Source organism: Barbatula barbatula, assembly GCF_947034865.1.
Source record: "Barbatula barbatula genome assembly, chromosome: 21".
NCBI lineage: Eukaryota > Metazoa > Chordata > Actinopteri > Cypriniformes > Nemacheilidae > Barbatula > Barbatula barbatula.
The window spans coordinates 943656-957425 of record NC_136784.1 but is presented as its reverse complement, the minus strand read 5'-3'; the positions used below and the strand labels follow the sequence as shown (position 1 = coordinate 957425).

Below are 13770 nucleotides of genomic sequence, written 5' to 3'. Positions count from 1 at the left end.
ATCATGAAACAGGGTCACTGCAGTTCACACACACACACACACAGTATTAGGACTCCATTCCCATGGTTGCATTTGTGTTATCTCATAGTTTTAATGAGTTTATCATTGTTGTACAATTTGGGAACAATGTTAATAAAGTAAGTTTCCCGAAACTTTTGAAAGATAGCCTAGCCTAGCCTATCCTCCTTAAAGGGACAGTTCTCCCGAAAATGGTTCCCAACCTGTTTGAATGTCTTTGTTCTGATGAGCACAAAGAAAGATATTTGGAAAAATCAACCATTTAACAACGTATTCCCTCATTTATGTTTTTCCTACTATGGTATTTAATGATGCTCCAGGACATCTTTGTGTTCATCGGAAACAGCACAACAGCAGCTATGAGTAAAATTGTGACAGAATTTCATTTTTGGTTGAACTATCCCTTTAAAGCACATACCCCCATTTTGTCTGTATTAACGCACAGAATTAAGTTTTATTGAAACGTTCACATCCGCGCGTTGTCCAGAAGCAAAAATAAAGATCTTTTAAATATACGCTTTAAAAGGGCAAACAGAAGTCTGATCTAGTGAAATAAGACACATGGACGATAAAGACGCATAGCGCTGAGCGTTTCTTTCATGTGAAACGAGTCTACACGTACTTATATCATTAAGATCTGTTTATGCCTACTATCATGGTTATTGAAATATGAAATGAGATTGGAGACTCGAGTGTCTCTTTAGAGACGGTCCCTAATGACGGTGTTGTCAGGTGACGTCATCTTGCTGCTGGCAAACTTAAAGGTCCACTGTGTAATTTTTGGGATGTTCTATTTATAGAAATGAAATATAATATACATAGGTATGTCTTCAGATGTGTATAAAGAGCTCACACAATAAAGCGTTATGTTTTTATTACATTAGAATGAGCTATTTCTATCTACATACACCGCGGGTCACCCTGCATGTAATTCGCCATGTTCTGTCAGCCGTCGTAGTGTTTCGGGACGGAGTGAGCAGTTGGTTGTAATTCACAACCTTGTCGTTAGATATTTCCCAGATTGCACAATCCATCTGGTTAACGTCTATTCGACGCATTTACAGCTGCAAGACAGTTTGCTCATCTGCAATACATATCTATGAAAGTGTGTCATACATCTGCTACGTAAAAACATCTTAGAAGGAGCAGCTTTACATCCATTCTAAATCATACACATCATATAGATGTCTATATGAGGTCTGACAGCAGACATCTCCGAGACCTATTGCAGATGAGAAAACGATGTATTGTAGATGTCTTGCAGATGTAAATGCGGACGTCAAATAGGATTTATGCAACTCTTATCCCACAAAAACGTATTTTATGTCAGGAAATCCTTAATGCTCCATCATGTTTCAGGTTGATCCCCAAGTCACTGAAAGAAGGTTCGTGACATGACTCATTTCTACAGCAATTCACCGGTCTCAGAGTTTTGGGAGTATAGCTTAGTAACAGTGACTAATATTTGTCCATTTAGCCTTGACAAATAATGTTACCGTGAAAGAAGGACCCACATCTTAATTAATTTGGGCACAAAACCATTTTAGATAACATGATCTTCTTTTTTAACATTTTTTAATTCATATTTCACTTCAATTCATATCAATAGATTTGCGACTTTTGGAGAAATGGAGGACTCTTTCCACGTGGGAAAGTGTTGAAGTTTCTTCACGGTAAAGAAAACAACGATTAGAACAAAACACACAGTGACGTCTACAGACTATACAGTACTATTATTTATAAATGTATCAATGAAGGACTCCGTTCCATCGAACATTTCTTCCCTCGTGTTTGTCTGACGGCCTGATGTCTATATTAAATACGATCCTTTATATTTTGCAATGATAGCATAACTGAATACAACTCTAATATTCTCTCTGTGTTTGAGATCTGTCAGACGAGCTGGATCGGATCCATATCCATGAAAGGGCGAGACGACAGCCAGAGAAGTCTACGGGCAACACTACAACCAGCGATATGGATGGATGGCTGCATAGATCATTTCCAAATATGTGTTAAAGCAGTTATGATGAGATTGATATTATTCTAAAAGTATATTATAAAAAAAAGAAGTGATACTAAACTTTGAATGACAGTGTATCCTTATAACCACATTTTGTCTGTGTCAATGCACGTCAGTCAAGCATCTTTATCATTTACACCGGATACACAATTAAAAACTGATGTCTTAAAGTCTGACGGCGCCATCTAGCGGAGTAAAACACACTACATAATAGACAACCATCTTTAAAGGTTTCTTTCATATTCAGCTCCAAAGTTTTCAACTCCGATCCACACTGTTATCCTCATATTGCTCTATCAAAATATCACGTTAGATTTGTCTTTGTACCTACGGAAACGCGCGCGTCACTTTAGAGACGGTCCCCATTGACGACGCTGGGCGCGCGTGTGTTGTCATGTGACGTCATCCTGCTAGAGGACAGGCGTTGTTCTCCGCACAAGAGCGTCGAACCGAGTGCTGTCCTTCAGGTCCAGTACACAGAGGCTCAAAGCATGAGACAGTGATATCGCATCAGAACGATATTCATCAGGTATCACCATGACGACGCAGCGCTAGTGCTCAGCATAAGGAACAGCAGCAGCAGCAGCAGCAGCAGCATCATCAGCGCGCGCAGGTGCGCTGCATCCGTCGGGAAGGATGGAGTTTAAGCAGCTCGTGGACACCGCGGAGAAATGGTGCTCGGGAAACCCGTTCGACCTGATCTTCGCCGAGGATGTGGACGAGAGACGCCTGGACTTCTACGCCGAGCCCGGTATATCCTTCTACGTGCTCTGCCCGGACAATCTTACCGGGGGAACCGAGAATTTTGTAAGTATGACATAATCGAGAAAGATGTGCTTGGGGGAGGGGGAACTGTTTGTGTGTGTGTGTGTAATTTATATTTTAAATTATATATATATACACACACACGCACACACTATAGTACACTGTCATTGTACTGTAGTAGCACTTTTATGCTAGGGCTGTTGTTTTGTATCTTAAAGCAGATGATGTCACTTATTCTCGATGTCTGACTGCAGCATTTCTGCAACACATGCTCAGATGGATGTTGTGGTGTCCAGTTTTTTTTCTGTATCTAGTTCATAAGCAGATGCATATGGCCGCCTGTTTGGAGACGTATGGGTCAGTATACTGTTGTATGTATCCCATGTTATGTGAATTATTATATCACAGAAAACACGGACACAGTGTCTGTTCGGAGACTGATGTGGAAACGGCTGTTTATTATGAAGGAGAGCAGATTTGCGCATGTCTGTTTGGCCTTCTGTTTTACAGATGTGAATGAACCACACAAGTGTCGCTCCGCCCATTTAACCCTGATCCAAGTATCCACCACATCACCCCGCACACCAGACCCCCAAAGAAACACTCGTGAAAATATTCACAGATTCAGATGTTCCGACTGCTCAATACCGGGTTCACAGCAAACCGAGAGAGATTTTATTTATGAGATAAGAACAGGGGAATCCAAAAGGTCTGAGAAGAACGCTGTGACATAAAGGAATGATTTGATTTAAACCTTTGGTGTGTTGTAATATAAAATGGAGACCTTATTGCTATAAAGTGTGTATATGTTTAATGTATTTTATGTTCTGTGTTTTTATACACTAAAATGGCACCCAATAACCAAACAACATTTACACGCACCAACTGTTAATAACATGTAGTTTATTGAGTTCGATCCTCTCATGACACATGTGTCTCGAATAGGTGTTGGAGGAGAGGATTATTTGGAGCATCTGCTGAACGACGGTCCCTCTCGCTGGGATAAATATAACAGGACAAAGAGTCTCTCTGTCCCAGATTCTCTGCTGCAAGCTCAACTTTCACTTTAGAAACTTTGAGTTTTACTACAGATCAAATCAACTCAGAAAATATCAGCGTCTTTCTTTTTATATCGTTGGTCTTAATATCTGACTGTTGTTGTCTCACAGGGTTTGTGCTGATGGCAATTTTACAAACACTTTGATGTTGAATCTTTAGATGAAACTTGTGAACAGTGAAGCGGCTGTAGGTATGAGGTGTGTATACAAATCCTATGTTTGTGTGTTCAGCACGTGTGGAGTGAGAGTGAAGACTGTCTGCCGTTTCTGCAGCTGGCGCAGGACTACATCTCCTCCTGTGGGAAAAAAACACTGCTGGAGGTGCTCGACAAAGTCTTCAGATCCTTCAGACCTGTATGTTCCTCTCTCTCTCTCTCTCTCTCTCTCTCTCTCACGCTCACACACACACACAAGTGTTTATGAAGCAGCAGATGTGAGGTTGTGAATGAGTCGATGGATCTGTAACATCACTTTACACAGCAGTAAAAATAAATATAAATAATCAGCAAAAGCAAACACTTACAAAGAGTACCATATTATTACTGTGATATTTCTTACATTTACCATGATTATTTAGACATGCGCCATGTTTTATTTGAAGTACCCTTTTAAAAATGAACTTTATTCAAGTAGTGTGTTTTTATGCGCTGGTAAGAAAGGACACTTGATTTAAAGTGAAAATGAAATTTCTGTCATTGTTTACTCACACCTTTATGATTTTCGTTCTTCCGAAGAACACAAAAGAAGAGGTTGCCGAAGAGCTCTGGACCCCAGTCACTTCTATTGTATGGACACAATACCAATGCAAGTGAATGGGGTCCAGTTGACATCATTCTTCAAAATATATTTTTTGTGTCCTGCGGAAGAAAGAAAATCAAACACGTTTGTAATGACAAAATCTATCACCTTAAACAAATATAATTGGTTCATACTCAATATAATTATAGTGAATTTGATATATATATATTTCTTGGGGTACCATAGTACATTCATATCGGAATCTCGGGACACCATCACAATACTTTATTGTAAATGAAATGATGTTTTCTGTTTAAAATGATGGAGAAACTCTTGCGCAGCTCCTGGGTCTTCCAGATATCGATGATGACGCATTCGATCAGTACCATGCAGACGTGGAGGAAGAACCAGAGCCGGACCACCAGCAGATGGGTGTGAGCCAGCAATAATGTCCACCAGAGAGACAACACGCTGGGCATTCACAGTCTCTGTATCAGTTCTCTTCCTAAACACACACACACATCTGTATCAGATCCCCCTTTAATATCTGTACACCTGCTCATGAGTTCACCCAAAGCATCGCGTTACTTTGATCTGTATTACATTTAACATTATTCCAACATCTGATGTGATATCCGGAGCATACTGCATACTTCTATTAAAAGTGTGTGAAACGACATAGTGTGCATTAATATGCAGTGAAGTGTGATTTAACATCGTTGTCATATCACATCATCGTGTTGCACGTTTAATTTAGCGGAAGGCGTCTGGACTCCCAGAAGTCAATGTAACGTCATGTTTAATCCCGTTATGTGCTAGAATGTCTGAACGATTGGCACTCTGATATAATGAAGCAAAAATTGTGATCGATTCCTAAAGCTGCGTCTGCATCGCTGGCCATTTACCACCGTTCAATTGAGAAGAAATGTGGGGCGAAAGGAATTATAGAAAACAAGACTTGTTGACTTGATCTGATGGGGCAAAGTCATATACGAAGCATTTTATTTGAGAAAAGTGTTTGTATGTTGTTCGTATTATGAATGTTCAATCAAAAACAACCAAAAATCAAAGTGCATACAACGTTTTTGTAGATTAAATCAAGCAGATGAGAAGATAAAGCTGATTGCGTCGTTGTGTTTTGCGTTGAGTGAAAGCGCTCTTGATCGATCTTTTGTCCTCATTTATTCTTATTGATTGTATTAATCTACACTAATTCAAGTTGTGAGGTCAGTTCTGAGTTCTGGTAGCTGAGAGGTTAACTGTAGAACATCATCACAATAATCATCTGTTTAAAGAGACAAATGCTCTTACAAAAAATAAACGTTCAACTTGATCAAGAACCCTTTTCACAGCATTCGCTTCTTGAATTGCTTCGTGCTTCTTTGTGGAGACTCCAAAAACGACATTCTTCGGCTCAATGTTTCTAGCACATGGATGGTTTTCTAAACAATTGTAAGACGTTCTTTGTGGAAAATGAATAAGATTGTTTTCGACATCAGGCTGTAAAACCCTTTTCAGTTCTAACCGTAACTTTGCGCATTGCCAGATTCTGAAGGGTCAGTGGATGTTGTTGAATCATTGTGCAGCCCTGTTGGTGGTCTATGGTATGTGTGAATGATCTAGTTATGGTCATGTGACCTGATGAGTGTAAAACATATCCTGATCATGACATGATAACAGATGGATTTACAGTATGTGAATGTTGCGCTTCGGTAGTGTCTTTCTGCACACGCTCAGTGGGAAGTGAAGCGTAGAGACGACGTTACGTCCGTGTGTTATTGAGATGAAACCTCCTGACTGTCTCAAAGTACTTATATAACTCGGTTATGTAAACCCTGTGCTGGAGTTGTGGATTATTTTGATTTCATTTGTTTTCTTGGTCTTCAGTGATGATAGTTCAACACGCAATCTTTGTGAATATTCTACTTTTGCTCAGCCATGTAAGTTTTATGTAGCTAAAATATTTATTCATTTATTTATTCGTCCCTTGTGTATGTAAAGCTATTTGTGGACGATACCTTAGTCACCCTTTTATCCAAGAATTAAAAAGAATGTTAAAATCTTTTAATATGTGGTCATTGAAAATATTGTTCTGGGGTTTAGATGAATATTAAACAGCCTGTTGTCTAGAAACATTAAAGATTCAATCCGAAGTCAGCATGTACTGTAAACCTCAAATTCAGCGATTAAATTTGAACCATATAACTGCATTGTGTATTGTGTATTTCATGTTTTTATGCTTATTTTACTTGTTGTTGCGTACATTATAATAAAACAATTGCATATGCTGCTTATAAACATAAAAAGTGACATAATCAGATTTACTTATAGAACAAAAGCATATAACATTGACTTCAACAAAAATATCGTTTATTATCGTGTATTAATGTAAAGGACGAAATGACATAAAAACGACTCCAGGTAAACTCACCTGTGCGCGTCGGCGCTCGTGACGTCACCAGGGTAAATCCCAGTTTTCCCCACACACACCAATAAGCTTTAACTTGTGTGTGTCATAGCTAGTTACACACATACTACTGGAAGCATGTAGGACAAGTGAGGGTAAATCTGAGATACGGTACTTTGGGCACCTCGAACTATAATTATATAGCCTAATATTTCGAGTGAATTGAATTGCTGTTTGTCCAGACTGATCTGAAGTCATATGGGACTCAAACAGAGCAGTCCAGCCGCGGGTGTCCGGCTCCGGTCTTACTCTGATGCGGTCGGCGGCGGATCCGGTCGGGCTGCGGTTCTGCGCTATTACGCGGGCAGCCCGGCGGCACAGATCGGTGAACGCATCCAGTATCCATCAGATACGCCCCATTCATTCATCCCGAGCAGCGGCCGGAGAACTGAGACAGACGGACAGAGAGCCCTGCTGATCGGATCTTTACCTGCGCACCTGTCACCTCACCTGCTGTCCGGTAAGATCCCGGGACCCGACATACCACACTGATTTAACAATACTCATGGAATATGAAAAACTCAAACACAACAAGATCATATTTAGGTCGAGTGAGGTCATTTGATCTGACCTTAATATCAAGGTAAGAATTATTGACCTGTTATGTCATGTGACATTTCCTAATCTCATCTCAACTGTTTACAAACTCATGTTTGCATGTACGTACAATAAATGTCATATCAGGTTATGAAGTTACAACTTTATTCAAAATTTGCGAATGATCAAAGCATCAAACAAAGTGTGTTTGTGTGCAGATCTCTGTGGTGATTGTTGTTGTTGCGGTTTTGCTATAGAAACTTGACACACAGATGTCCCGATGTAGGAATAAAAGAAGAGGAAGTAAAGCTGATATATTCATGGCGCTGAATGAAACATTAGGTCGTGTCTGCCAGACACTGTCTGCAGTCTGACTGTGTGTTCTTCAAGGTCACAATTTTTGCAGTGTTTTTGTGACCTTTGATTGGCAATAACAATCAAACAATACGTATGTTTGGCTGGAGGACATTCAGGGTCAAACACATATAACAGACGATATTGATTGTATTCAAGTTTCCTTAAGAAATTGATAAGAAATCTGTTTGATCAGGAAGTCAGAATACACCAGGAAAACCTTTTCCCAACATTTGGGAGTTTCCACTATATTGTTTGTATTAATGATCACAGTTCCGGTAGTTCCTGCTGCTGCTGAGATTTTAACTGGTCGCGTCAGAAATAAGAAATGCGTTGGCATGTATTATATTTGTTTTATAAGAAACAGTCTGAACTATCCGTGAGAGATTCAGTAACTCACAGTATTATCTGTCTGTTTTGTGTCACTGTCAATCATCACCAAACAGAACGGCCAAAACACTTCCTCTGTCTTCCATTGTTCAACAAACAGATATTTGACAGCCGGTGTAGGGAAATGAATCTATGAGTGGCTTATTTACACATCACTTTCATTGTTTTACCATTCAAACTACACATTAAATTTAAAAACAACGGAAAAGATCAAAAGGACATTAGAGATAATATACATGATTTAGGTCAAAGTTCAAGAGGCTCTCCATCAATAAGATTCCTTATTGAGTTTTGACCTATTTGGCTGTTTTTGTTTATCAATAGTCAGTTCAGTTCCAATGACATTTTTCTTCTTTGTGTATATGTAAACACACTCTGCACAGTGTTTTTTTTTTGGAGGGGGTGACCGCGATCTTTGACCTTTAACCCACACACTCATCAAGGATCTGTTATACAGAATGACTAACTATAGTTGGTCTGCAGATACTGGACGTTACCACCGCATTTACTCACTGCTGACCTGTTTTTCACTTCCTGTTAATGTTTTGTCAGTACAGACTCACACAGGTGACTCACAACATTTATCAGGCGTGTGCTGTTTATCTAGAAAGTGATTGACTGATGAATGCATTGGTAGATTAAAGATGACTTCCTTTGTACTATAAATCTGCAAGATCCATTATAAAGAAAACACACAAGATGAATTAGAAAGACTAAGAAGCAGATCACCTTTTGAATAATCTGCCCAATCTAGAAGGATAGAGATAAGATCTGACTTTATTCCAAATGAACGCACATGTTGTCAAAGGTCGAGCTTTATGTTCATATAAACGTGCAGGGAAATCAGGATTGCAGTATCAGGTGTTATTCATCCTAATGTGTTTCAGATAAGCGGGAATAACACACTTCATGGTAAGATAAACTCACAGATGAAATGACTTTATGAGACGGTGCTCGTGTCTGATGTGTATTGACCAACAGAACTATGAAAAAGAAACATGAACATGAATGTGATTTTGTTTGCTTCTGCAGGATTTCACTGTCCTGTGTGCACAAAGTTTGTGTGCTCTGATGAAATAGATGCTCATTTCCTGATGTGTTTCTCTAAACCCAGACTCAATTATAACGGTAAGAAGACATTTCATGTAATGATGTCGAATGATTCAACAGTAAACTTCTTTAAAATGAGGGAAAGTGTCAGTGTAGCTGATGAATATTACATTACTGTCATCTGTAGTCTCTTCTGTATTCAGAACACAACTACCATAAAATAAATATCACACAAAGTGCATGTGACTTCCCTTAAAAAAAATGAGTAATCTTACAGTAAAGGGTTGAAGTATATTGTAAATAGTTTATGTAGTAAGTTTAGTATCATTGCAGACTTTTTTTGCCCGGTTTCATAGACCATGCTTAAAGACTAAAATAAAGTTTGAGGTATCTTAACTGAAAATAAATTGCCCCTGACATATGTTAAAATATGTCGTTATCAATGTTTGTCTAAAGATAACAATATAATTAAACTAAGGCATAGTCCTTTTAATACTGGTAGCAATAAAATACACATTTTATGTTAAAAGAAGTTTGAATAAAGAAATGATCTTACAATATATTGATTGTATTTTGTATTATTTAATCTCGATAGTCCGAACAGTTTTTATATTGCATAATAATAACCATAGAATATAAAAGAGTATAACAATATAAAACTATTTTGATGACTGCAGAATTATGTTATTTTAATATACGCCTTATCCCACCAGTCACAATCATGACCGACCATAAAACCCAATTTTTCACACACTTTTCAAAATATTATTGATTATTTCAAAGGCTTACTAATGACAATTTATTTGGATTGGATTTTCATGTCTGGGAAAAATTGGGGATTAAATGGGTCAAAAGAAGTATACTAATAACACACAAAAACTGTTTGAACCTGAAACTATAAATTGACATTCCACATAAAATCATTGAACGTACAGAAAGTGAAAAGCACTTAATTCACCAAACAGATCATTCGTTTTTTAAGACCTCATGAAAACGAGACAGTCCCACATAAACTGGGATGTCTGGTCAATGTTCACAGAAGGTCAAACCTGCTCGTGTTGTGTTCCAGCGCCCCCACGTGACTTCCTACTCTTACTGCTAGGACGCTTTTATCTAAAGTGAGAGCATTCAATAATATGTCTATGAAGCTACCAATACATGCAAATCTATGTTTACAAGTAGGACTAGAGTTGAACATATGAAACAACGAACAACAGAAGATAGGGGTTGTCTTTATATAAAGTTTTTTCATCTTTCTGTAGAGGATGTTTCGTCCCGGGATTGTGGTGAGTGCTCCATATGCCTGGATGACATGCTTCAGGGGGACACGATCGCACGTCTGCCCTGTCTCTGCGTCTATCATAAAGGGTACGAGAAACTTTAAATAACACATTCAACAAACACAAACATGGATGTGAAACTCATGTCTTCTTCTTCAATCACAGGTGTATTGATGAATGGTTTGAGGTCAACCGGTCGTGTCCAGAACATCCCACAGATTAACACACAACCTGTGATGGGAAAGGTCAGGAGCTACGCATTACCAAATAGCAAAAATAAATCTGTCTGTCCAGAACAAGATATCGTTGAGTTGTGACTAAATGCTTTAAACAAAAGTGAATATATAGTGTGGAGTGTGCATCAAGTTAACTGAACGTCTATTCAAGTGTCTTCATTTTTTTAATTGTAAGTATACGCAATGTTATGTATTTATTTTCCTGCAGGTTATATTTTCAGTGAAGAGACGCTTCGGCAGAAAGGTGATCTGCTAATCCCTGCATCAGGATCTGACAAGCTTTGAGAATAATTGTTGACTCCATCATCTGAGATCTGCGTGGATTTATATTCCTGCTGTGTCAAATCTAAAGAAAGCAGCATCATACTGTACGCAGTTGTGCAGACCTGAACGCTGTCGAATGCAAATCCAGATAACATAATGTTTCCATAATTCTCTCTGGAGATCAGGTGCTCGACAGTATAACTGCTTCATGCTTAGAAACATATAGGTTTTGTTTTGACATACACAAGATGCCAAACATTTTCCCTGCAGAGTATTTGCTCAAACCATGGATGACATTTTGTTTGCATGTAAGTGAATACAGTGGATAATGATCTCGACCACGGAAAGAATATGAGATTGTTTTCTGTTATCTAAGATTTTTAAAATTGCTTCAGAAAAACTACTCAGGATTGAGGCCTGTACGCGACAGTTGAAAGATATGAGTATTTGTGTTTATAATATATTTTTGCCAATCTCAGAAGTGCTTTTCCTTCAAATGTGCTGCTACAGAACATGTACATGTAAAGAAAATAATGATTATTTTGGTCTGCAAAAAACAACTGCAATAGCTCATTGACTGGCCTGTACATACACACCTTTACCTTTAAGTCCTGGTCTCTAAATGATAATGTTGCATCTGCTTTATTTCTGGATGAGAGGTGTAAATGATGACATTACATCCGTCTGTGGCTCTATGTACTCCCTGAATACAGAAATTACTCATTTATTATTAGCACAATTCTATTTAGGCCGGGTAAATATATTATTTTATTACCATAAAAGATAAACACAAAACATTGCATGTCAGCTTTATTTATATAGCGCTTTTTACAATTTTCATTGTTACAAAGCAGCTGTACAAGAAAAAATGACTATAAGTAAAACATACATAAAAGGTTATGGACAGGAATAAAATAAAGGAACACCATGCTAGGTATTGAAAATTTTAATAGTGTTTGGTTTTTTTCTTAAAATGTGTTTGCTTCTAACAAAATGCTATTTATTTGTATTTAATATGTTTATAAAACATCAACAGTCACTTTGTGATCTTCTATGATGAGGACCAGAGAGATTGTGGCATTGATGTAGCAGAAGCATCAGTGTACTCAGGATTGTGCAGAGAGGAATTTGGCTTGTATAAGGGGAAAGTTTTCTGCTTTGTTCATCTGAGCATCCAGGAACATCTCGTAGCTTTATACGCTCATCTCTCCTTCAATACGAAAAGCTTGTATATTAGTTTGTCTTCTGGTTTTTGGGAGGTATTGAAGTGTGCGTTACTGCGTTCACTGTCTTACCTGCATCAGGCAGCAGTGAACAAGGCTTTACAGAGCAAGAATGGACATCTGGATCTTTTCCTGCGTTTTCTTCTGGGTTTGTCACTGGAGTCTAATCAGACTCTCTTACTAAATCTACTGACACAGACGGGAAGCGGTTCTTACGACAGTGAAGTACATTCAACAGACGATCAGAGAGAATCCATCTCCAGAGAAATCCATCAATCTGTTTTACTGTCTGAAAGAACTGGGTGATGATTCGCTAGAGAAGGGGGTCGAACATTTTCTGCAAAATGGAGAAATAAAGAACAGCAAGTCACTTCATCGCAGTGGTCGGCGTTAGTTTTTGTGTTGTTGACCTCAGTGAAGAAGTGAGATGTCTTTAATCTTAAAAAGTTTACTGGAGCACAGAACACAGGAGATGAAGTTCTTCAGAACCTGATGCCTGTGGTGGAAGAATCCAGATCCGCTCAGTAAGAAACACTCATTCAGTCACATGAATAAAACATCATCATGTCTTCTTACCAACGCAGTAAAGAGGATATTATTACAAACTACCGTGATGGCATTGAGAAGTCAAAGTTATTTAAGTAAATTAATTTAATCAAATAAGAACGATTGACAGATTATTTTGCGTCATCAAATTCTGATAAGAATATTTTTTGTATAAATATTAAATAACATAATTTCTTCCAAGATTGTATAAAAAGATAAATATACATAAAAATAGTTTATTTTCAAACACAGTCGCTTACATTGTAAATAAGTTATAAGCAGTTTTTATTTAACATATGTGACCCTGGAGTACAAAACCAGTCTTAAGAAGCACGAGAACATTTATAGTAAAAGCCAAAAAAACAAAATGATTAACAACTTCAAAGGCCATTTTCTTAATATTTCAATTAATATTTTTTGCACCCTCAGATTCCAGATCTCGGCCAAATATTGTCCTGTCCTAACAAACCATATATCAAAAGAAAGCTTATTTATTCAGCTTTCAGATGTAAAAATGTGTCCAGGGTCACAGATGACTTTTATGCTGCTTTTACTGAAATCTTCATATAACACCCAACTCGTCCGAGTTGTTTTTTGGTTTTCAGTGGGTTTGTAGATCAGCACGGCTCTGTAATCTCTCTACAGGTTGATGGATTGTGGTGTTACAGCTAAAGGTTGTGGTGCCCTGGCCTCACCTTTGATCTCTGACCCCTCACACCTGACAGAATTGAATCTGGCCAAGAATAAAATTGGAGATTGTGGAACTGCTCTTAGCTGGACTGGAGAATCCCAACTGTTAACTGGAGAGACTGTGGTACTGT

General features: G+C 38.1%; 2 protein-coding genes across 2 annotated transcripts; both read left to right on the top strand.

Moving 5' to 3' along the window:
- The first annotated feature begins 2347 nt into the window (after positions 1-2347).
- On the top strand, positions 2348-6958 carry mturn (maturin, neural progenitor differentiation regulator homolog (Xenopus)). Its single transcript, XM_079484325.1, has 3 exons — positions 2348-2848; positions 4096-4218; positions 4944-6958. Exons 1-3 carry the CDS (start codon positions 2678-2680, stop codon positions 5049-5051), a joined length of 402 nt encoding a protein of 133 aa, XP_079340451.1. The 5' UTR covers positions 2348-2677; the 3' UTR covers positions 5052-6958.
- Positions 6959-7084: 126 nt separating this feature from the next.
- On the top strand, positions 7085-12976 carry znrf2a (zinc and ring finger 2a). The gene is made up of 5 exons (XM_079484323.1): positions 7085-7529; positions 9383-9478; positions 10663-10768; positions 10846-10925; positions 11125-12976. The coding sequence occupies exons 1-4, from the start codon at positions 7268-7270 to the stop codon at positions 10901-10903; spliced, it is 522 nt and encodes a 173-aa protein (XP_079340449.1). The 5' UTR covers positions 7085-7267; the 3' UTR covers positions 10904-10925; positions 11125-12976.
- The last annotated feature ends 794 nt before the right edge of the window (positions 12977-13770 follow it).